Source organism: Helianthus annuus, chromosome 8 (assembly GCF_002127325.2).
Source record: "Helianthus annuus cultivar XRQ/B chromosome 8, HanXRQr2.0-SUNRISE, whole genome shotgun sequence".
In the NCBI taxonomy this organism is placed as follows: domain Eukaryota; kingdom Viridiplantae; phylum Streptophyta; class Magnoliopsida; order Asterales; family Asteraceae; genus Helianthus; species Helianthus annuus.
In genome coordinates, this window is record NC_035440.2 from 37,645,511 (window position 1) to 37,671,732 (window position 26,222).

General features: G+C 38.9%; 1 protein-coding gene across 1 annotated transcript; it reads left to right on the forward strand.

The window, feature by feature from the left end:
- Positions 1 to 18,102: 18,102 nt before the first annotated feature.
- Positions 18,103 to 20,783, forward strand: LOC118480947 (GDSL esterase/lipase CPRD49-like). Its single transcript, XM_035975966.1, has 4 exons — positions 18,103 to 18,138; positions 19,216 to 19,304; positions 19,385 to 19,519; positions 20,471 to 20,783. The coding sequence occupies exons 1-4, from the start codon at positions 18,103 to 18,105 to the stop codon at positions 20,781 to 20,783; spliced, it is 573 nt and encodes a 190-aa protein (XP_035831859.1).
- Positions 20,784 to 26,222: the final 5,439 nt, after the last annotated feature.

Consider the following 26,222-nt stretch of genomic DNA (forward strand, 5'->3'; position numbering starts at 1 on the left):
TGGCACATCACATCGAAGAACGCACTCGAAGGCACGCGTAACTCGATCAACGCACTGAATATTGGATACATAAATACGTATATACGGCCCTTTTGTGATTAATAATAATAAATAATTTAATAATTATATAAATATATGAAAATATGGTTCAAACCATCGAAATCGCACCAAAAACGGGATCAAAAGGCTTCCGAATGGATCAATTCGATCAGACTAGTCCAATTGGTCAGACCGGCCCAATCAGATAGGCCAGTCCGATCGGATGGACCAGCCGATCGGATGGACCAGCCGATCGGATGGGCCAGCCGATCGACTGGGCCAGCCGATCGACTGGGCCAGCCGATCGACTGGGCCAACCGATCGACTGGGCCAACCGATCGACTGGGCCAGCCGATCGACTGGGCCAACCGATCGACTGGGCCAGCCGATCGACTGGGCCAGCCGATCCAACTGCAGTTTTGCCTTCCTTTCCCCTTCCTTGCCTATAAATACCCCTCCATTCACTCCCAAACACTTGTGTTGCTGCTCCTAACCGACCAAGACGCTCCAGCCCTCAAATCTCTCGATTTCTTCCGATTCTTGTAAGTTTTCAACCCGAATCTTGTACTTTCTTGATCCAAATGCAATCCTTCATCTTTCTATCTTTCAAATCCCAATTTTCAACCGTGAAATCAACGGATTTGGGCTGTTCTAAGGTGATGTCACCACAAAGTTCTTCAAAGGTGATGTCATCCCATGAAGGACAACTCAGATTCGGATGATTTACATACGATTTTTCATGAATCTCAACCAAATCAGTGTTTTCCTATTAAGATGGTCATGGATCTGAGATGTTCTGACTGATTTCATCACAAGTTCTTATGAACTTCAAAGTGTTAACCTCATATCATCAAGAACAACTTAGATCTAGGGCATTTCCTAAGTAAAATCAAGGTTTTTACATCAGATCCATACATAAAAATGGTAAAACCAGAACTTAGACCGACCTCCTGCACATTTCTTAGTGTCGTGTTGGTCTAGGATCTGATTTCTAGTGATAAAATCATCGATTTCGGGTTAAACACGGAAAAACCGACAAAAACGACCAGTTCTGACGAACGGGGTGATTCCCGGCCGTTAAAACAGGTCGGAATTGACGGGATTTCAGTTGCTTAACACCTCATCGTAACGTCCTAACCCAAAACGCCGAAAAACGCTCGAAAAATCATCGAAAACAGCCGAACAGGATGGCCAATCGAGTGGCCCAATCGATCGAACAGCTAGTCGATCGAACAGCTAGTCGATCGAACAGCTAGTCGATCGAACAGCTAGTCGATCGAGCAGCTAGTCGATCGGACAGCTAGTCGATCGAACAGCTAGTCGATCGAACAGCTAGTCGATCGAACAGCTAGTCGATCGAACAGCCATTCGATCGATCAGGCTGTCCGATCGATCAGGACCAAGTCCAACCGATCGACCAGGCCCACTCGATCGAGTGGCCTGTTCGACTGGGCCAGCCCAATTTCACCATTTTGTCCAATTTTAACCCAATTTCGCCCGATTTCACGCGAATCGATACCGTTTAACGCATAGTAATCTATCACTCACATAAATTGTCTGAAATCAGGACATTCTCCGGCACCGATTCCGCAAACCTAACCGAAAACGCGCTGTGAGTATACTTGACCCCTTTTATCGAATTTTGGGTGTAACATACGTTCCATAAAAACCAAACTTATCAAACGAATGATTTAATTGGACTATTTATCACTTGCGAATAACTGTTTGCATAGATATACGTGATGCTAGTACATGTATGCTAGGACTTATACTCGTGACGTCCCACCAAGACTAGTATAGTACTATTTCGCCCGACGGGGTCTAGTTATGCCATCAAGAGTCGAGCATCGAGGACTTAGCTGGTAGTATCAGTTTTGTGAGTATATATGTTGTGTATTACGTTTATGCATGTGGAAATTCGCAGCACTTTCAATCTATCACACTATCACATATCAAACCTGTATACTCGCCAATACTTTTGTATTGACAAAGTTTTAACGTATGTTGCAGGTTTAGCCGAAGTATACATCAAATCAAGCTAGGAAGTCTAGAAACTCATCTAAAATCTAGGTTGTCGGATTTGAATTGTTCGAGAGGACAAGAAATCTGTGATGACTTACGTGATTGTATTGTTTGTTAGTATGGGATGACAAATGTAATAAATATTATCGCAATATAGTTGTTATGGATTCTCTTGAGCAATCTGATTCGCCTAGTGCCGCGCCCCGATGATTCCGCCATCGGTTGGGGTGTGACACCCATCCTAGACGAAACATGGGAGTTTCATCACTCCCATCCTTGACAAAACATGGGAGAGTTTCGTCGCTTGTCAACTTGACGAAACCTTTGGTGTTTCGTCATATAGGGAGTTTCGCCAGGAGGGTCTTTGCACGAACAGTAGGCTAACATGTTCATATCAACTGCATGAATAATAGTGATTAGCTATGTGAATAAGATCATAGTGTCTACTGTTAATGATGTTGCTTATAATCAAATGATATAAGTTGGTTCTTACACCCAGTACACCTAACTGTTAGACATTGTTACATAACATACTTGTGAACTGTGGACGGGAATGAACTATTTTGCTGCTATGTGCTATCGGGTGATCACTGATTGTACACCCACTGTGATTGTATGTTACACGTGAACTTTGTGAATGTAAACTGATTACGTATGTATGCATACTATAGGCTTTGACTGATTAACTGTGATCAAGTAGATTAACAAACCGAGCAAACCAAGGTGAGTTCACACTTTCTATTAGGAATGGGATTCCCGGTGGTAAGGAATGGGTTAAGAAACTAAAATGAAACCTGCATATTCTCCTTGGGTAGAGTATATACCTCCATCCTCGTTGGGATGGATGACAACATTTAACCTGCGTATTCTCCTTGGATAGATTACGTACCTCTGTCCTCAGTTGGAAGGACGACAACATATAACTTACTAGACAAAACTCTATCATTAAGTCCCTCATTTTTATATCGACTTAATCGCCGGGCCAATGTCGAGTAGATCATTAGTTAAATAGCGCTATTAGGTTTGACAAGCCTCACACTGTGCCGCAGAGGACGGGAGTGGACTAATGGATCTGGGCACTTAGTCAATGATGATAGACATTGACGTAGGGCACAACTTTCTCAGTCACTTGTCGATATGGTAATGGTCTAGTGGTTAAACATGGGGTAGCCCCCACTGCTTATGGTTTGGAAAATAAGGAACTGATCAACTACTGATTTTCAAATGAACATGTGGTTTTTGGAACAACTTTAAAATGAACAACCAACTGTGAACTCGCTCAACTTTGTTGTTGACTCGTTGTTACATGCCTTGCAGGTCATTAGAGGTTTAGCTGGAGCTTGCAGGGGAGCAGGAGTCATTGTGTGACATGGACTGTTGTGTGCCATGTTAAACATTATGAACATTTAAACTTATACTTTGGTTTCTAAACTTTATGCTTCCGCTGGCAACTTGAATTTGTTTAACTTGTTTTGGTACACTAAATTATATTGTGTGGTTGGACTTTTATTTATTTAATTACATTGTTCAATATGATTGGTGGCTGGATCCTGGTCTGTCACGCCTCCTGCGGTGATACTCCGATTGTGGATTTTGGGGGTGTGACAGATTGGTATCAGTGCCATTGGTTATAGTGAACATGGTTTTAAAAAGGGAAAACTTTTAACAAAACCAGACTATAACCTGTACAGTGCTCAACGATCCACAACGACGCTTCGCTCCACGTGCAAGACTCAGCACTATAGGTGATACAGTTTATATTTATATTGCCTGACTATTAGTTTGCATAATGTATTGTTCATGGTATGCCTAGTCCACGTAACGATTATTGTTTGAAACCATGTGTGCTTACTCTCTTTTGTCATCCCACACTTATGCACTATCGCAACACTTCTCTCACTTGTGGTTTCTTTGATGTGAAGATCATGAGTGGACGTCTGAATTTGACTCAAGCCCAGCTGACGGCTCTGATTAACGAACGAGATGCTGAGGCACTCGCAGCAGCTCCTGTAGGAGGTATAACCTGCCATTCCGACCTATCTTAGGATGTTTAGATCCTACTCTCGCGAACCAGCTCTTGTGCTTAACCTTGTCTTTTCTTTCTCACGCGACAGGTCAACATGCTCGGCCTCCCGTTTGTACGTTCAAGACCTTTATGGACTGTCGACCTAGTACCTTCAGTGGTACGGAAGGAGCTGTAGGTCTTCTCCACTGGTTCGAGAAGATCGAATCCGTTTTCGAGATGTGTGAATGCCCTGAAGCTCGTAGGGTGAAATTTGCTACTGGAACACTCGAAGGTGCTGCATTAACTTGGTGGAAAGCACAGGTTCAAATGTTAGGGTTGGCAGCCGCTAACGCCACCCCATGGAACGACTTAAAAGATCTGATCAAAGAGGAGTACTGTCATCGCGACGACATTCATAAATTGGAGGTAGAGTTTTACAATTTGAAGATGACAGGGTCTGAATCGAGGCGTATACGAAGAGATCGAATGAATTGGCTGTATTGTATCCTACTATGGTGGATCCTCCTATCAAACGTATCGAGCTGTACCTCAAAGGTTTAGTGCCAGAGATTCAGAGCCATGTGACTGCAGCTAACCTTGGTACCATCCAGCAAGTCATACGGCTAGCCCATCGTCTCACTGATCAGGCAGTTGAGCAGAATAAGCTGCTTAAGCGTATTAGTGCTACCACTACTTCTGATGCTCCTAGCGATAACAAGAGCAAATGGGATGGAAATTCAAGCAAGGGTTCTATTTCTATTCAGTCTCAGTCTCAGCAGCGAAGGACTGACGACTACAAGAGCCCCAGTCAGCAGTCTACTGGGAATCAGGGTCAGAGTGGGTACAAGGGAAATCACCTTAAGTGCAATCGATGTAACTTGCACCACAGCGGGCCATGCAATAAGGGTCGTTGTCAGAGATGTAACAAGCTTGGTCACGCAGCCAAAGATTGTAGGAGCCCCTATCCTGCGAATCAGAATCATCAACAGCAGCCACACGCTCCACAGAACCAGTAGTAGCAGCAACAACAGGGTAATAAGGGATGTTTTCAATGTGGTGCTGAGGGTCACTTCAAGAGACACTGTCCACAGTTGAATCAGAATCAGAACAACAACAACAACAATCAAGGGAATGGAAACAATGGGGGTAACAATGATGGCAATGGTGCCAGGGGACGTGTTTTCGTGATTGGTCAGGGTGAAGCGAGGAATGATCCCAATGTTGTGACGGGTAAGTTCCTACTGGATGACTTCTTTGTTTTAGTATTATTTGATTCGGGTGCCGATACTAGTTACGTGTCCTTAAAAGTTAGTCAGATGCTTAAGCGTACCCCAACGCTTTTGAACACCAAGCACACTGTAGAACTAGCAAACGGTAAAAGTCTCGAGGCTACACACATAGTTAAGGGTTGTAATCTTGTTCTTGTTGGTCAGACCTTCTCTATCGACCTTATCCCCATCGTCCTTGGTAGCTTCGACGTCGTCATTGGGGTGGATTGGCTGTCTCAACATCAAGCGGAGATTCTTTGCAAGGAGAAAATCGTCCGTATTCCTCGTTCTGGTGAAAAATCCCTTGTGATTCGTGGTGACAAGAGTGGTGCTGTAGTAGGCATCATATATTTCCTTAAGGCCCAGAAGTGCTTACGAAAGGGCCACGCGGCTATTCTAGCCCTTGTTACTGACACCTCATCGAAAGAGAAGAAGATAGAAGACATTCCTATTGTGCGCGACTTTCCTGAGGTATTTCCTGAGGAATTACCTGGTCTCCCACCTCATCGTCAAGTCGAGTTTCAAATCGAGCTAGCTCCTGGAGTAGCACCAATAGCTCGTGCGCCTTATCATTTAGCCCCATCAGAACTAGAAGAACTGTCCGCGCAACTACAAGAACTCTTGGACAAGGGTTTCATTCATCCTAGCTCTTCGCCCTGGGGAGCTCCAATCTTGTTTGTAAAGAAGAAAGATGGTACCTTCCGAATGTGTATCGACTATCGTGAACTCAACAAGGTGACCATGAAGAATCATTATCCTCTTCCGCGTATTGATGACCTATTCGACCAGTTGCAAGGATCGAGCTTCGACTCAAAGATTGATATGAGATCGGGCTTGTCACACCCACAAAATCCACACACGGAGTACTACCGCTTGGAGGCGTGACTAACCAAGATCAAGCCACCAATCATATTGAACATAACAAGTAATAAGTAAAATTCAACCACACAATATGAAAGGTGTTTCAAATCAAAAACATAGTTAAGTGTTCAGCGGAAGCATAATTGTAAAACCCAATGTAAGTATTAAGTACGGAATAAAGTAATGTTTTTAGCATGGCACACACTGCCATGTCCCACAACGACCGTGCCTCCTTGTGCAAGCTCCATGAGTACCTAACGACCTACAAGGCATGTAACAGAGAGTCAACAACAAAGTTGAGCGAGTTCACAGTTGGTTGTTTAGTTATGGTATTTGTTTCGTAAATCATATGTTCATTTTGTGAACCATGTATCGTATTAATTCGTATCGCGGTCTCCCAGACATGTTTGCGAAGATTAGTGGGGGCTTCCCATGTGTTACCAGACCGTGTGTATCGACTGCTACAAAAATGTAAGAGGTGCCCTAAGTCAATGTCTATCAGCATTGACCTTTGCCCATAGTCCATTAGTACACGCCCGTTCGAACGACACAGTGTGAGGTTTGTTAAACCTAATAGCGCTATTAACTAATGACCCGCTCGCCATAGGCCTCGGCGATTAAGTCGATATAATGAGGGACTTCAATGATAGAGGTTTGGTCCGGTGTGTATTCTTGGCATCCTACCCACGGAGGATGGTTGTATTTACCATTTAGTTCATTTACCCATTCCCAACCCTTGGGAATCCCATGCCTTGGAAAGAGTGTGAACTCACCTTGGTTTGCTCGGCAGATACACAAAAGGTCACTTGAGCTATATGTGGTCAACCACGTCCTAACATGGTTACCCAAGAAGTCAGGTTTTGGTTCAAGTAGTGCACATAGGTTTACACAGAACTAACAAGTAACAATCATGGCATACACTTAGAATACGATAAACAGATCAACCAACTAGACCCACGATTCACTTGTGCGGTCCAAATGGTTTGGGCTGAACCATTTGTACGAGTCACTATCGAAGCCCAACAACGTTCTGGCCCAACATGTTATGCGTTCAGCACAACCTTGTGCGATCCACAACATGTTGTGCGATCCAATCATATACCTGGCCCACACGAACAGAAAGCCCAAACATACATGTACAGCCCAATAAATAGCAAAGGTTGATCTTGTGCGGTTCGGACAGAATTGTGCGATCCGAACGACTTGTGCGACCCAGTTGGGTTGTGCGAGTGGATATTGGGTTTTGAGGCCCAACAGTCCGATTGTTTGTGTGTGGCCCAAGCCTTGTGCGATCGGCACTGTCTTGTGCGATCCACAAGTCTTGTGCGATCATGCATATCCTGGTAGTACACTGTGCCTAATGTGATTGTACCCAGCTTGTGCGATTTACCTTGTGCGATCAGATCAGGTCTTGTGTGACCTAATCTTGTGCGACCGAGAGGAAACTTGTGCGATCCGTTTTACTATCCGGATATTATGCTATTCGGTTACAATCATTCAACAGTTTCCAAATTTACAATTTATCAATCAACAGTTTCCAAATTTACAATTTATCAATCAACAGTTTCTAACTATCCATTTAGCATACAATCGATCAAATTAAGCATATTCCAATCGATTCTCATGAACCCTAAATATGAATAACACACGAGCAATAATCAAAACACTTAAACATATTAACAAGATTCATGTTCTTGGTTACTAGTATGCTTATTAACGTAATAACCCAACCAGTCATACATGTATATACTTGTCTGCAGCCGATTAAATCATGCAATTGATTCTAGATCACCAACAACTTCATATGATTAACAACACTATACTGATCTACAACACTATACACATGAGCCGATTTCATACCAAAGTCGATCATGTATCATCCTTGAATCATCTCATAGAACATGTATATCACAACATCACGTAATATACAATCAATAGTTAAACACTAACCGATTAGAAGGTAACACAAAGGTGATCCGATCAAGAAAGCTTCACGAGATGGGGCTTCGGCTATGAGGATTGCCGTCGAACAAGAGAGAGAGGGGAGGAGAGAACTAGGGTTTTGTGTGTGTGTTGTGTTTTGCAAGTTATGAGGAGTAAACCCTTTCTCCTAAGTGTTATGCGTGTAAAAGAGAGTGGGCTGAACCCATTATGGGCTGCCATTGATCCGAATACAAGGAATATGGCCCTAATGGGCTTGTGCGATTGGGTTATTGTTGTGCGATCGGTTCGTGTAATGTTATCATATTACATACATACGCTCGTTACACATAATCACATAACACATAATATTCAATTAATCAACAAGTTCACATAATCACATAATCAAGGTACAATGAGAGGTTTGAAATACGAGTTGTCACATTATCCCTAAGTTGAAAGAAATTTCGTCCCGAAATTTAGCATGCGATTACTGAGGAAGCTAGTTGTGTTGTTTACTAGTTTTCCTGGGGTGTCACAGGGCTATCATCAGCCGAGAGTCCGAGATGAGGACATCTCTAAGACAGCATTCAGGAGTCGTTACGGGCACTATGAGTTTCTAGTTATGCCTTTCGGATTGACAAACGCACCTGCGGTCTTCATGGATCTCATGAACCGAGTGTGCAAACCTTACCTGGATAAGTTTGTCATTTTTTTCATCGACGACATCCTGATCTATTCTAAGAGTCAGGAGGAACACGAGCATCATCTGCGAGTCATTTTGGAACTCCTTCGAGCAGAGCAGCTTTATGGTAAGTTTACGAAATGTGACTTCTGGCTTCGTGAAGTCCATTTCCTAGGCCACGTGGTAAACGGGGATGGGATTCATGTGGATCCATCCAAGTTGGACTCGATCAAGAACTGGCCTGCACCTCGTACGCCAACTGAAATCCGCCAATTCTTGGGTTTGGCGGGTTACTACAGAAGATTTATCAAGGATTTCTCAAGGATTACACAACCTCTCACTTCCCTAACTCAGAAGGGTGTCACCTATCGTTGGGGTGAGGCACAGGAGTCCGCATTTCAGCACTTAAAGGAGAGACTTTGTAGCGCACCTATTCTCTTGTTACCTGAAGGCACAGACGATTTCGTAGTTTATTGTGACGCGTCAATTCAAGGACTTGGTTGTGTGTTGATGCAACGTGAGAAAGTCATTGCTTATGCATCACGCCAACTTAAGGTTCATGAAAGGAACTACACTACTCACGATCTGGAACTGGGAGCCATTGTTTTCGCACTCAAGATATGGAGGCATTACCTGTACGGTACCAAGTGCACCATTTACACCGATCGCAGGAGTCTCCAGCATATCTTCAAGCAGGAGGAGTTAAACATGCGACAGCGTCGGTGGGTCGAACTTCTGAATGATTACGAATGCGCGATCAAGTACCATCCGGGCAAAGCCAATGTTGTGGCCGATGCCCTCAGTCGAAAGGAGACTAAACCTAAGCGTGTACGTGCGTTACAGCTTACCATCCACTCTAGTCTTCCCGCTCAAATTCATGACGCTCAGGTTGAAGCATTGAAAGCAGAGAACGTCAGGGCTGAGTCCCTTCGAGGATCGAAGAAACAGTTAGAACAAAAGGAAGACGGTGCTTACTACGTGACAGGGCGCATTTGGGTTCCACTGTATGGTAATTTACGTGAGCTTGTGATGGATGAAGCACACAAGTCTCATTACTCGGTACATCCTGGTTCGGACAAAATGTACCATGATCTCAAGACTACGTATTGGTGGCCCCACATGAAAGCCAACATAGCAACCTATGTTAGTAAATGTTTGACTTGTGCGAGAGTCAAGATCGAATACCAGAAACCATCAGGCCTACTTCAACAACCAGAGATTCCGACATGGAAACGGGAGCAAATTTCCATGGACTTTGTTACTAGCCTACCTAGATCTCAGCAAGGAAACGATACCATTTGGGTGATAGTGGATCGACTTACAAAGTCTGCACATTTCCTGGCCATCAAGGAAACAGATAAGTTTTCTACTTTAGCAGATGTTTATCTGAAGGAGGTAGTTTCGGGCACGGGGTGCCAACCTCCATCATATCTGATCGTCACGCGCGTTTTACCTCTGAGTTGTGGCAAGCGATGCATAAATCTTTTGGTTCTCGATTAGACATGAGCACGGCGTATCATCCTCAGACGGATGGGCAGACTGAACGCACCATCCAAACCCTTGAAGACATGCTTCGAGCGTGTGTAATCGACTTTGGTAACGGATGGGAACACAATCTTCCTTTGGTGGAGTTTTCGTATAATAACAGTTACCACACCAGTATCCAGGCTGCTCCGTTCGAGGCATTGTACGGGCGGAACTGCCGATCACCTCTTTGTTGGGCAGAGGTTGGCGACAGCCAAATCACTGGCCCAGAACTTGAAGTAGATACAACAGAGAAGATTGCTCAGATACGACAACTAATGGCGGTAGCCCGTGACCGTCAAAAAAGCTACGCTGATAAGCGAAGGAAACCACTCGAGTTCTAGGTTGGGGATCGAGTACTACTTAAAGTCTCACCTTGGAAAGGTGTAGTTCGTTTTGGTAAACGAGGCAAACTCAACCCACGATATGTCGGACCTTTCGAAATCACTGAGAAAATTGGAAAAAGTGGCCTATAGACTGAACCTACCCGAAGAACTCAGCGGATTTCACAGCGTATTCCACGTGTCAAATCTGAAGAAGTGTTTGTCAGATGAGACCCTCATAGTTCCCTTCAAGGAACTCACCATCGATGATCAGCTGCGATTCGTCGAGGAACCAGTAGAGATTACTGACCTAGATGTTAAGTTCTCAAGCGTACCAGAATACCTCTTGTTCGAGTTCGTTGGAACTCCCGTCGTGGCCCAGAGTTTACCTGGGAACAAGAAGACCGAATGAAACACAAGTATCCCCAGTTGTTCGAGAAAAGTGCAACCACTACTGAGGCTGAAGCTACTGCGGAATTTCAGGACGAAATTCGAAACCAACGAGGGGATGATGTGACACCCCAGGAAAACCAGGAAACCACACAACCTAACTAGCTTCCTCAGTAACTACGTGCTAAATTTCTGGACGAAATTTCTTTCAAGTTGGGGATGATGTGACAACCCGAGTTTTCAAGGTCTTTCTTCGACACGTTATTTGTTTCACGATTGTGTGTGCTTAGCTTGTTTGCTTTGTAATTCTACACGTTGTTATATGTTGAGATATTATGTTACTATTTGTTGAGTGATAGAAATTTGTTAACTGTTTGAGATTATAATCCCGCAATTGATGAAACATGGTAGTTTCGCCACCCATACTGCTCGACGAAACACCACCCTTACACTAACACCTTTACCCGACGAAACTTGTGAAGTTTCGTCGCCTCCACCTATGTTTCGTCGTCACTAAGATGGGCTCATGGCCCAGACAAGGCCCAACCATGTTTCGCATATATATATATGCGTATACTACATGAAGATTTATTTAACGAACCCTAGTATCTCTTTCTCCTCTCTATCACCAACGACAGCCATTTACTCACACAGAGCCCTTCCCCTCTCACCGTTTTGAGTATTGTCAAACCTTCGACTCTCCGGTGAGTGCGACAACGCTTGCTCTAATATGTATTGTTTGTTTAGGTGTTATATAAACTGTTGATTGCTTACTGTTGATGTCAATCATGATTATGTATGTAAACTATTGGAATATTCTATTGGTAATATAGATATAAAAATCATCGAGAGTGTAGGTTAAAAACATTGATCTGGTCAAACATGAAATTAGCTGATACGGAATTCTGAAACCTGATAGTGTTAGTGATGATCTTTTTGTATGTTGATGATCAAAGAGTTTCACATTATTAGGGAACGATGATAATTGTATGATATAACTGATGATTGGAATGATTTGGGTAATGATTTCAAATTGATCGTATTGTTATGATTGTAGCAGTAACATGATTAGGGTTGGGTGAAACTGTTAACACTTAGACGAAACATGGGAGGGTTTCGTCACTCCCATCCTAGACGAAACATGGGAGTTTCATCACTCCCATCCTCGACGAAATATGGGAGAGTTTCGTCGCATGTCAACTTGACGAAACCTTTGGTGTTTCGTCATGTAGGGAGTTTCGCCAGGAGGGTCTTTGCACGAACAGTAGGCTAACATGTTCATATCAACATCATGAATAATAGTGATTGATTATGTGAATAAGATTGTAGTGTCTACTGTTAATGATGTTGCTTATAATCAAATGATACAAGTTGGTTCTTACACCCAGTACACCTAACTGTTAGACATTGTTACATAACATACTTGTGAACTGTGGACGGGAATGAACTATTTTGCTGCTACGTGCTATTCGGTGATCACTGATTGTACACCCACTATGATTGTATGTTACACGTGAACTTTGTGAATGTAAACTGATTACGTATGTATGCATACTATAGGCTTTGACCGATTAACTATGATCAAGTAGATTAACAAACCGAGCAAACCAAGGTGAGTTTACACTTTCTATAAGGCATGGGATTCCCGGTGGTAGGGAATGGGTTAAGAAACTAAAACGAAACCTGCATATTCTCCTTGGGTAGAATACGTACCTCCATCCTCATTGGGAAGGATGACAACATTTAACCTGCGTATTCTCCTTGGATAGATTACGTTACGTACCTCCGTCCTCAGTTGGAAGGACGACAACATATAACTTACTAGACAAAACTCAATCATTAAGTCCCTCATTTTTATATCGACTTAATCGCCGGGCCAATGGCGAGCGAGTCATTAGTTAAATAGCGCTATTAGGTTTGACAAGCCTCACACCGTGCCGCAAAGGACGGGAGTGGACTAATGGATCTGGGCACTTAGTCAATGATGATAGACATTAACGTAGGGCATAACTTTCTCAGTCAGTTGTCGATATAGTAATGGTCTAGTGGTTAAACATGGGGTAGCCCCCACTGCTTATGGTTTGGGAAATAAGGAACTCATCAACTACTGATTTTCAAATGAGCATGTGGTTTTTGGAACAACTTTAAAATGAACAACCATGTCACACCCTGATATTTCCACGTATTACCGGTGGGCCCGGTGGGGAGTAACGTGACGTAGTTGACATCATCATAGTCAAACAACACAATTTAAATGCACAGCGGAAGCGAAAGATAAATATATTACAATCCGATATAAAGTAATATCAAAGTATTACAAACGGAATGTAAAGGATCCACATGCGGATCAAATAAAAGATAATTGTTCAACAGATTTTAACATCTAAGCTTGCGAGACTCTTTATTGATGCTAGGAGTAGCCAGCCTATTCCGATTAGTACCTGCACTTCGCCTTTTTGGGAAAATACGTCAGTGTACACTGGTAAATACAATTTAACTGACTCATTTTGAAAACGTTTTAGAAAATTGATTTGAATGCACATGGCACAAAACTTTTTATAACTTGGGATAATTATTTATATATAAACTTGTAAAAGAATTACATGTCTCTTATACGTTCAGTAGCCCAGGTTGAATACCGGGTTAAAGATTAATAGACACACCACATGATATAGTCCCACGGCGGGTTATTCCCGAAGCCGACGGTTATACCTTATTATTTATATATATGCACTGTCGGGTGTACGCCTACACACTGTGCTTAGGTCGTGGCCATTTCTTAAAATAATGCCAAGGATATCCGGGACATGGTCATTAACCCCCCAAAGGTTTTAAGCAAACAAAGCAATTTAAACGGGTCATATCAATAAATTAACCTTCATACGATCAAAAATTCAATGCCCGACCAAGCGGTATTTTATATACCGTACCCCAAGCCCGTATAGGGAAAATAAGTTAAAAGTATTTACCTGAGCTAAATATAAATTCAACCCCAGCCGTATATCAAATCAACAAGTACATATAGCTTTTACTGGGCTCCTAAATCTGGAACGAAGGTTTTTAATAACCTATTAGATTCCTAACGGTCTTAATTAAGCCTATGTTTAGACCGGTTAGTTTTAAAGGAGGATACGGTTCAAAACGCATGATTAAGCGAGAACCGGATTAGAATGTGGTTTAGACCCGACAAGCTTGTATACTTGTGTAATAAGGGTAAACTAAACACATTTTGGATTTTTGAGAAAAAAAAAGATAAGGCTTGACCCGTTTCGGCTAATTTATGCAAACTAGTTACATAAGCCGGTCCGAACGCGAAAAGGGCGTAACGGGTAACCACAAGAGTCATGAACAGGTTTCCTAAGTTAATATGCCTTAAATATGTTGTGATATCAGTAGGATACCTTCCATTATGCCCAAAACGAGTTTAAGACCAATTTATGCCCCGTAGGGGTATTTTGGTCATTTTAAAGGTTATAAGAGAGTTTAAATATTAATCTGAGTTTTAGGTCTGATATAATCAGTAAAAAATACTTAATTTAATAAGTTATAACAGTAGGATATTACATATATGTGAATTTTATTATTTATAACCAAACTATGCACCGAAGGGGCATTTTGGTAATTTCACATAGGGCTTAAAGGTCAAAACTGGAAATCGGAATTTAAAACCTTTGCTTACTGTTAAAGTATATAAATTTACTAAAAATATCAGTAGGTATCATGTCTTATATATTTAAAATAGTTTTTATACAAACTATGTGCTAAAAACGCGTAAAAAGCGGTTTTAAGCGATTTCCGGGTTTTTAAAGAAAAGCTGATATTTTTATCATTTCAGAAAGCTTAAAAGTATTTTACTTATCATATGAAATCAGTAGCAAAAGGTTTTGGGTCAAAATGTTTTGTAAAACTTAATTTATAAGCCAAAAGGGCAAAACCGGCAATTACCGAATCAAGCCTAGAACCCTATGTTATGCTCAGTCTAAAAATAAATAAAAATCTTCAAAAATCCCAAAATATTATTTTATATCAGTAGGTAAAAAGTTTGGTATCAAAATTGGGTTTAGATAGGATATACGCTAATTATGCCGTTTAATTAATAAAAAAGCTTTTCATTTACGCTAATGAGCATAACTCCTAATCTAGACCTCAAACTGATGTCAAATTTTAGGGACAAGTTTATAAATCAGTAATGAAGATTTTTGTCCTCTCACATTTTCAAAATTCTCGTTTTAGGGTAAAAAGGGCATAATAGTCAACATTTAGGCATTTAACGGAAACATGCATATGAATCGGATAACTAAGGAACCAAGTTGTATAACCTCAGAGGGTTACACTAATCTATAACATGGTCCTAAAGGAATCCTAAGGCATATCTAAACTAAGCTAAATCGGGTCAGAACTGAAAGTCAAAGCAAAAGTCAACTTTTGCGACTTTTGGTTCCGAACCGAGCCTATACTTAGAATTGTTGGGTTGAATCATGCTTAGGCATGTTCAACTAATATTTACCAAGTTATTAAAGTGAGAAAACTGGTTTTATGGCTTTTATATTAATAGTTATGAATTTTGTTTAAAACTAACCCATTTGACTTTTATTTGACCTGACAATTTAACTAAGTAAACGTGGTAATTAGAAGGTGCCCTTTTGAGGGTTTAATACCTACCTAATTACGGTCACGTAGCCATGTTCGTTGCGAACAATGGCTCAACCGTTTAAAGGTCAAAGCGTTTATCGAAAACGCTTGACCGTTTAACTATGAACGCTAAACAATTAAACTAAGTACGAAGGAACACTTACAAAGGGTCCAAGCAAGGAGGTTTTGATCCTAAATTCTCAGGTATGAAGAGCAAGGTCTCCAACTTAGAGAATTCAAAAATCAAGTGTGGGTTTGGCAAGAAATGAAGTGGGGTATTTATAGGATTTAGAGGACCATTAGGATTGTTCCTCGATAAACGTGATTCAATCTGGACCGTACAAGTATGACCCATGGTTTTGGAAATCTATGGGTGCCCAAAATAGTCCCTAGATTGATTAAAAACCATTAACAAACCAAGAAACCAGCTGCTGTTTTGAAAACAACTGTATTTACAGATCTGAGGAACTCACGCGGCCTGCGTAAGAGTCAGCAAGGTCTTACGCGGCCCGCCTACAACCCACATCGGCAACATAAGTTTTAAAAATGGCAGTTTTGGTCCTTGTTTTGCATATAAGGTCATTTTTGGTACATTAAAGGCCCGTTAAGCCATTTTCAAGGCTCTACCATAATGACTAAACATAAGGGACATGAAACATGCTCAAAAATATGCTGGATGTCGGTTCGTTTGGCCGTACGGTCACGTTGTTCGTCTAATTACGACGAAACACGAACGGACGCTAAAAACGATCCAAACTACGCGACGAATGGAATTTTATCAAGCCAAACACTAAAATAAAATATTTTAGTGCTTACATAAATTTTTGGGTGTCCGGATATATTGAGAATGCAAAATATGCGCGAATATACAAACTTATGCACTTTTTGACACTTTTAGTCCCTGCATGACGTAAAAGTTCATTTTTGCGCACAAAACACCTCTAAGACTATATCTAAGCTATATAAAAGATAAATAGGGTATTTTTAACTCATGGTCATATTCCGGAAGGTCCGTTACCATACTAATCGACATACTTTTGCAGTTTGGCGCAAATAGTCCTTTAATTGCGCAAAGTAGCGCGAAATGTCGTTTAATAATATCCAAGCCTTCCATGGCCCATAATGGGAATTCCCAAGAATATAATTAAATATTAATACACTCCCGTTCGCTTAAATGGTCACCGAAAGGCGTAGATTCAAAAGTTGACGCTTTAGGTCCCTCTATTGCGCAAACTTGCGCATCTCATCATTTAATAGCATCGAAGCCTCATATAATCCATATTAGGCATTCTTGAGAGTATTATTAAACATTACGATACCTTGGGTTCTCTAAAAGGTCATTCAGAGGTATAATTAAACATATTGGCACTTTTAGTCCCTCTAACTTGCAAAGTTGCGCGTAACCTTATTTATAGGCATAAAAACCTTAGACGGCCAATAATTGGCATCCCCGAGAGTATAATCAAATATCATGAAGCTCCCAATTTGTTAAAAGGTCACTCAGAGGTAAGATCTAACATGTTGACGCTTTTACCCCTTTATTGCGCAAACTTTCAATTAATTCCGCAAACGACTACACTCGATCGACAAGTGGCTCATTTGTGAATATAAATATCATGAGAGGTTATTTAGAAACTTATTTTAGGTATGCTAACACTTCCAGTCCTTTCATAATCAAAGTTTTTGATTTTTCAAAAAATTAGTCCCTTAAATTCAACACTTGACTTCATTAGGGTTTATTACATGTGTCAATACATCACTGGACGCGATTTTACGAGGTGTTACAAACCAACTATGAACTCGCTCAACTTTGTTGTTGACTCGATGTTACATGCCTCGCAGGTCGTTAGAGGTTTTGCTGGAGCTTGGAGGGGAGCAGGAGTCGTTGTGGGACATGGACTGTTGTGTGCCATGTTAAACATTATGAACATTTAAACTTATACTTTGGTTTCTAAAATTTATGCTTCCGCTGGCAACTTGAATTTGTTTAACTTGTTTTGGTACACCAAATTATATTGTGTGGTTGGACTTTTATTTATTTAATTACATTGTTCAATATGATTAGTGGCTGGATCCTGCTCAGTCACGCCTCCTGCGGTGATACTCCGCTTGTGGATTTTGAGAGAGAGAGATGAGTTGTAGTGGAAGGTAAAGTGAGAAAAATGGTGTAAAAAGTGGGGTTTATATAGTTTTAGGATGGATTTTGGTGAAAAATGATAAAAGATCCGTTGGTTTATCTTTTGAATTTGGATTTTTTTTCAAACGGTCAACTTGCCTTGGAAAGGGGGAAATTTGTGTCACCTTTTGCTCCATCTCAAACGACTTCTAGGCGACGCTTAGGACGAGGATGGGGGGGATGGTGTTTGGTTCGTCGACGGTCCGGGACGGAAGGGGACGTTCCCCCATACCGTCTAGCCTTACATATGGTGAAAGATGGCAGATGATGTGTGTCTCTTGATAGTCATAAAGGTGTACTTTTGAACGGATTGTAGAAAACAATATTAAATCATAAAATATTAGGTTTTGACATTTGAACTTTAAAGTTGGGCCCCACTCTATAAAAGCCCATATTAAATTTTTAACAACAATAAAATAATAGCTATTAGGTCTTGTCTTCCCTATCTGGTAAACACCGTCTTCTTCACAGCTCGCCGGACTATAAATAACAACCGGAAAACTATAAAACCTCACTATTTTCTTTCTTCATTCATGTTTAGTGAGACTTAGGGGTATCCCATACATAAAACACAAAAAAGAGAAAAATTTACACTTCGCCAAGAAAGTTGAGGGGTATCACGGGCAATCCCTGACTTGCACATAGATCCGCCCCTGGAGGACACTAAGATTGAGATCGGATCGTCCGAGGATGAAACTCTGGTTGAGGCGATGAGTATACAACAAAGAACAATTGTCGTATTGTGGTGTCTGGAGAGAGCGAGAGACGATTGCCGACTAACGGTTGATGAGAGAAAGATGTCAAAATTTTTATTGGTTTAACTAGGCTAGTATGGATAAATATAATTGTATATTTGAGTATAGTGGTCCAAATCTAATAGAGCGGTATATATAAAATATGAATATATATGTAATTTGTGTATGCATATATAACTATATATGTAATAAATTAATAAAAATTAATTCGAGCCGAACCGAGCCGAGCGGACCTTTGCTCTTGCTTGGCTCGTTTGCAAACTGAACCAAACCAAACGAGCACATTCCGAACATTTTCCGAACAATCGATGAGCGAGCAATGAGTGGCGAACGATTTGAACAGCCCTACTCATCTCCAGGTACATCTTCTTCAAACACAACTTGAAGTTGTATTATCAATTTTTTAATTAAAAAATGTTCTTTTGGTCATCTTACTTTTAAATTACTTAGATAATTAGAATTTCCGAACACGCAACATCTAATTAGTTACTTGATAATTCAGACTTCAAATAATAAAAATAAATCTAAACTCTATCTTATACAACCTATATTACAAGTGATTGTGGTTATATGGTATAACACACCCTTAACATTGACAACATTATGTAAAATCAGGGTCTTTCAGACACAACACGTATAATTTTCCTCGGTTGTCCGCCTATGGATGAGGTCAGAATTCGCAAGACCAGAGGGTACTTTCATGAGTAAATTATTTCTTTTTAGTTCTTTTTTTTGTTCAAGCAATAGTACAATCTAAATCTAGTGATTTATCATGTACAAACAGCTCCATTGGTCGAACAAATGAGTTATGCCGGATATATTCAGAAGCTTGCATAAAGTTGTGCAATGAGACGGGAATAAAAGTTATTGATCTTTGGACCGCGTTTCAAAAACAAGATGATTGGTTGACTTACTTTACGCAAGTCTTCTTGCATGATTGCATCTTATAATTTTTTTATGTTTTTATTTTATTTATTTTCTTATCATATAACCAATATTTAATACATCGAAATGGAAGACAAATAGTCAAAAAGGTGCGTCACAAAGTCATTTTTGCATAGCAAAAGAAAGTCTTTTAAAACTACATTCATGGATTTGGGTCATAAGATTACTATATATGACCTGTTGGACCGGAAAAAAAAATTATATAACCGGGATTTTAAGCGTCTAAATCTGAACTTTCAAGTGCTAAAAGCCACTTATGTTCAAAAGCTGTGAAAGCAGCTAAACTGTGGAAAAATTGCCCGGTTTCGGCCGGAATGAGAATAATACGATTCAGTTTATAGTTTAAAATCGACATTGCAAACCAAACCTACTGAATAATTAGTAATAAATAAAATTCACACCGATCAATCTAAGAATCATAAATATATAAGTATTTGTAAATATAATACATATATATAGATTATTAATTAATCTAACCGAGTATGTGCGATTGTGTTGTTTTTTGCCAGGTTTTTTTTAAACCTTTAATACTTAAAAGGTAGATCTTTAGTCTTTATTTAAAGCCCACCATTTTGATCGACTTTTGAAGATCTTGAACACATTGAGAATGATGTGATTCTAAAAAATGGCCAAACCTCTAAAACATCAAAACCAAATCGTTTTAACTGGTTTGGTTTAGTTTATCCAAAAACATAGTTACTAGTTCTGTTTAGAAACTCTATCAAAAGCATAACTGTGAACATCCCTTGTAAAAACACCATAAACGAAATAAATGGGTGTGACTAGGTCCTCGTGACCTAAAACACTAATTTATCCCGCTTAACCCATTTTCTTATGAGTGGATCCATTTTTGACCTTTGGACAATGCTGTTTCACAAGTTACCTACTGATGCTAAACGTAAATATTGAAATTATGTTTTTGCAGTGATGGGATTCATTTTTCGAGTTCAGGAAGCAAGATAGTTGTTAAAGAGATACTAAAGGTGCTTAATGAAGCCGAATGGAAACCAAGTCTACACTGGAAATCTATGCCCACTGAATTTTCGGAAGACTCACCTTACTATTTAGTCTATTTGGATGGAAAACCGACACTAAACCTATCTGATTGGACCCTTCATAGAGAAATCCAATGGGACGAAAAACATGATCGACCTCATAGCTTTAAACAAGCGCATTCGACTATGACTAAGACAAAACTTTATGTTGCAATAACTAAGAATTGTACTTGTGGCCTCTAATAGCAACATGCTTATTATTATCTACGTTTATGTAACACCCCTAAAATATTAAATTTTATATGCGGGTATACATGTATAATTATCAATATCGAAAATAAAATAGTGAAATTTAAAACTAGGAATAATTAACCTAGTAAAAAATTTGTCATAAAAAGATGGGAAACAAGTGATGTTAGTCATTTTACATATCCTAAAACTAGAGGGACTAAATTCGGGATTCTTGAAAGATCTTTTATTAAAAACAAGATAAGTTTTAAACACACACTTTGTGTGTGTGAAACCCTCTGGTCGGACAAAAACACAGGGCATGAACAAAGTTCACCTACAAAACCCTAACTTACTCAAATCCTTTCAATTCTCAAAGAAGAATTCGATTAGGAATCAATATCAAGCTAAAATCTTGATCACTAACCTTAGAGGATCAAAAGGTATGCTAAATTTTGATCTTTGGTGAAACCTTGAATTGCTATGAATTCTTATGAATGAAATTCTTGGAAAGATTAATTGATATTATAGCTAAACAAAGATTAATACAAGTCTAGGAACGAGCCCTAGATAAGAATTTAGTGATTTTGAATCATAATCACTTGAATTGATGAATTATCATATGTGTAGTATATGGGTTTTGTGAATAGAATGAAGAATACTTGAATTGAAAGGATGATTTAGTGTTACTTGAATGTTTGGAATTAAGTTTAAGAGTGGTTATCGTATTCTTGACATATGAATTGAAATACTATACTTTAACATGGTTAAAGTCATTAATCATGAACATGATAGTGTTAGGATACTAATTTCGCACATAAGATGTTTGATAAAATGCTTGAATGAACTAGAAATAAGTGAGAATTATGAAAGAATCACTTATGTGACTAGTTGAAAGCATTGGATGTTGAATATAGAAATAAGAATACTAAGTGATATGTCCGAATTGGATTTTATAGGCAATTTGAGTGGATCGTCTAGTAATCAAGGAGGATCGAATAACCGATTGAAAGGAAAGCTTTAAAAGGTACGTGGCTATGCGCTTCGTAGATTTCGTTATTAAATTACGTTAATTGTTATTGAATGATAAATGTATCGTTATGAAGTTTGAAGGGTGTCAAAATGGTGGATTCCGTATAGACAAACTGAACAAAATTAATAAGAGTTTGAAGTTATGATAAGATAATAAAAGTGATGGATTTCACTATAATAGTCAAACGGGTCAATTTGACCCAAATGGTGATTGTTTGGTAATATAAAGCGACGAATGTCGTTAAGGAAACCAAACGGGTTAAAACAACCAAAGTAATGAAACTTTGGTGAAATGAAGCGATGGATTTCTCTAAGAAAGCTAAACGGGTCATTAGGATGTCTTGATGTAAACCGGAAAGGTTACATGAATAAAGACGTCGAAATGATATCGGATTTTAAATTTATACATATTATGGTAATTAGCCGGAGAAGGGTAACATTGATAATAAGTCATAAACTCAGGATTGAGTAGGATTGAGTATGACTAAATTATGCATGAAAGTCTAATATATGATTGGTGTTAAGTTTGTTAAACTAGTTAGAGTTAAACGGGTCGAATAAACTTATCCATATCATTAAGGGCACATAAAATGCATAAATAAAGCCCCGTTGTTTTGGATATGTTATATGTGTTAGTCGTATAAAAGTTTTGAATGTTAAAATCAAGTTATTGTTATTAAGGCACAAGCGGGTCAAAATAACATGAAAATTTCCTATAAGCCGAGGGCTTAAATTCAAGAAATTTGTTCATGTGAATGTTGGTTTTTAATTCTATTATTGAATATCGAATTACGATCACGTAGGATGAAACGTGACGTAATTCGGATTAATAACGAACAAGTTATTGTAGTTTTCGTAAAAATGAGTTTGGCTGGAAAAAAGATGTAGACCTGAACCAAACTCGCTGTTGAAATGGGGTCCTCACGTACGCGACGGAGGAGCCCCTTCGTTCTCGCGGCCCGAGACCGTTGTCGCGTTACGCGACCGTATGTTCTATTCCCGTCGCATCGCGCGACGAGTTATTAACCCAACAAAATTTGTTTTAGTCATTTGTTTCAGCTGTAGACTTGTTTGGTTAAGTTATAAATTTTTTTTATAACTAGCTTATATGACTATTGTTGAATAATAGGTAACCAATGGAACTTGCGGATGATGATCAAGCACACTAGAGGACCGAACACACAAATGGCAAAGCTTCCGCTAATACAATAGTTTCTTTTGTCACGAAACTTATGTGTAATAATTATATCCGTTTTGTTTGGGATGTCTTAAACCGTGAAAATATCGTTTGAAGGTTTTTTTTAAACTCTATGTAAATGTCGTTTTGTTCATGTTTTGTAAAAACGACATTTTAAATGCATTATATATGATATGAATTATCAAATGGTTATAAGGGTCTTACAATTTATAAAAGTGTAGTTCAAAATCTACGTTCTTTAGCTAATGAACCGAACCGATATTGTCTGAACAATATCAGTATCGGTATTTGTTTTTAGGGTTTTCTTGACGCTCCGGTATTAATTTAATTGAAAATGAAGTTGTATTCACATTAGGGTATTTTTTTTGGTATCATAAGCTATATCGAGTGCTCGTACCGTGATGAACCGACCCCATCCGAACAACATGAGTGTATACATTGTTAATGTTTACGGTCTATGCAGTGGTGGACCCATGATTTGTTTTTCCAATAGGGTCCATTTTTTTCGGTGTTCAAAATTTCACAACAAAAAGTTCAAATTTTCGGGTCGGTCCTCGTTCGGGTCAGGTCAGAGCGAGGAACATATAACAAAAATATATAATTATTACTCATTAGAAAACACACAATAAAAATAAAATGTCATTCTAATTTTTAATTTAATATTCATAGTAACAAATCCTTAAACAAATAGACAAGTAACAAAATTCAAGTTATAAAACTTAAAAAAAATCAATTAGTTTTACCTTTGTTTTTTCACTTTTTTGTTTGTTTTTTCACTTTTTTTTGTTTGTTTAAAAATCATCAAATATCTTATTAGATTTAACTTCAATTCTCGATCACACGTTCCACACACAAACAATTTCTCAGCAGTCTCGTTAGCCCGGCTCACATTTAATATTATCAGGATTCTATGGAAGATTTTTGAAAGAAAATCTTTTTGGATTTTGATACTGAATGCAAAAATGTAAACACAATGAAATGTAATATTTACTATTTGTATTTTTATGAGAAAATGTGCTAAAGGATCATATCCGTTTATAAGACATATTACTTACACCGTTGATCTAAGAAACACTCAGTTTAAACAATTCACGTGGATTATCGGTATTGTTGTCCACATAAACTCAATCTAAAATTTTTGTAATGCTTAACGATACATTAAGTACATAAATTTGCAGTACGTTCTATGTCACACCCCGATAAACCAGAGCTGGCGTGACTGGACTGGTATATTCATTGCACATCGGAAGTGTTTGAGCTAAGACTTCTAGAAATGAATGCCCGCTAAGTACTTGAATTTCCCATGGGTTCTCCTATTCAAACCGTTCCATAGTTTCGAAAAATGTAACCTGAGAAAGAACACGCGAAAAATCAACATAAAGTGTTGAGCGAGTTCATAGTTTGTTTGGAAAAGATTTTAAACAAATCTTTTTGTTCACCGGTTTTAAAAGTTGTTGAGAAAATATAGTGAAATCATTTTTCTCGGCATGTTATATGAAAACTATGGGTCTAGCCCACAAGAGTCTTTGTGCATTGCACGAGTCAGAATGGGCCGAGCCCAAAAGAGTATTTGTAAGCAGGACCAACTCGTCCTCTTACTTGTACATAAGTTGAAAACATCACCAAAGTTTGTATTTCCATGTATTTGAGTATCGAAAGTTGGTATGTAAGCGTCTATGAACCTAATGATCATTAATATGTAGCTAAGAAATTAATGTGTGAGCCGAAATAGAAAGCACTCAACCCGGTCGATGATTTTAAGTGCCGATTAACCTCGATTGAGACACAAAAGCACCCTAAGTGGTCTCACAAGGACCGGAGAGTGGGGCTCGCCCGTACCCGATAGATCTACCCCTTTTGTTCCATGGTCCTTAAAATGATTAATGGTGCCTAAGTTAAAAAATGCAATTTTTTTTTGGAAAAATCAGAGCTTTTTCTTTAAGGTTTTTTTTTAATTATTAGGGATTTATACACATGTGTATATTGTTATTCTTTTAACTATACGTATGTGTATATTTTCAATTATACATATATGTATATACATGTTTAAAATTGAAAAATAAGTGTTATAAACCCTAAACCCTAAAGATAAACCCTAATGCTAAACCCTAAAGCTAAACCCTAATGATAAACCTAAATCTAAACCCTAAAGCTAAAGATAAACCCCAAAGCTAAACCCTAATGTTAAACCCTAAAGCTAAACCCTAAAGCTAAACCCTAGGGCTGTAAACGAACCGAACGAACACGAAAGAGGCCTTGTTCGTGTTCGTTCGTTAAGGAAATAAATGTGTTCACGAACGGTTCATGAACACTTACCGAACGAGATTTTATGTTCGTGTTCGTTCATTAAGGAAATGAGCGTGTTCACGAATGGTTCACGAACACAAGCGAAGACAAATAAATTTGGCGAACGCGATGAAGGATAAAGGTGGATGGCCCAGAGAGTATCACTAGAACTTGAATCCCTTATTGTGGAACGGGGGTAGATCATATTCGTCGATGTAAATAATGAGAAAAGAAGGGGAAATAGTGCATAAACAAGGTGAAAGAGGGTTTCCTAGTTTAATTGTTAAGGTAATGATATAAGTAAAAGTTTAATAGTATAAAAATTATAGATAAAATATATGAAAGTATAAAAATCTTTAATTAAAACATGAACATACGAACATAAACGAACGCAAATGAACGAATGTTCACGAACACCTTACCGAACGTTCACGAACACAGTTGAACGAACGAGACCTTTGTTCATGTTTGTTCATTTAACTAATCGAACGAAAATTCCTGTTCATGTTCGTTCGTTTATTAAACAAACCAACATAAACGAACTTCCCGCCGAACGGTTCACGAACTGTTCGCTGAACGTCCGGTTTGTTTACAGCCCTACTAAACCCTAATGCAAACCCTAAATCTAAAGATAAACCCAAAAGCTAAACCATAATGCTAAACCCTAAATACTAATGCTAAACCCTAAACCCTAATGCTAAACCCTAATTATTAATGCTAAACCCTAAACCCTAATGCTAAACCCTAATTATTAATGCTAAAACCTAAATAACACTTATTTTTCAATTTTAAACATGTATATACATATATGTATAGTTAAAAGATTAACAATATACACATGTGTATAAATCCCTAAAAACATTTAAAAAAACTTAAAGAAAAAACTCCAAGTTTTAAAAAAAAAATGCATTTTTTACTTTTTTTGTATTTTTTTGCTT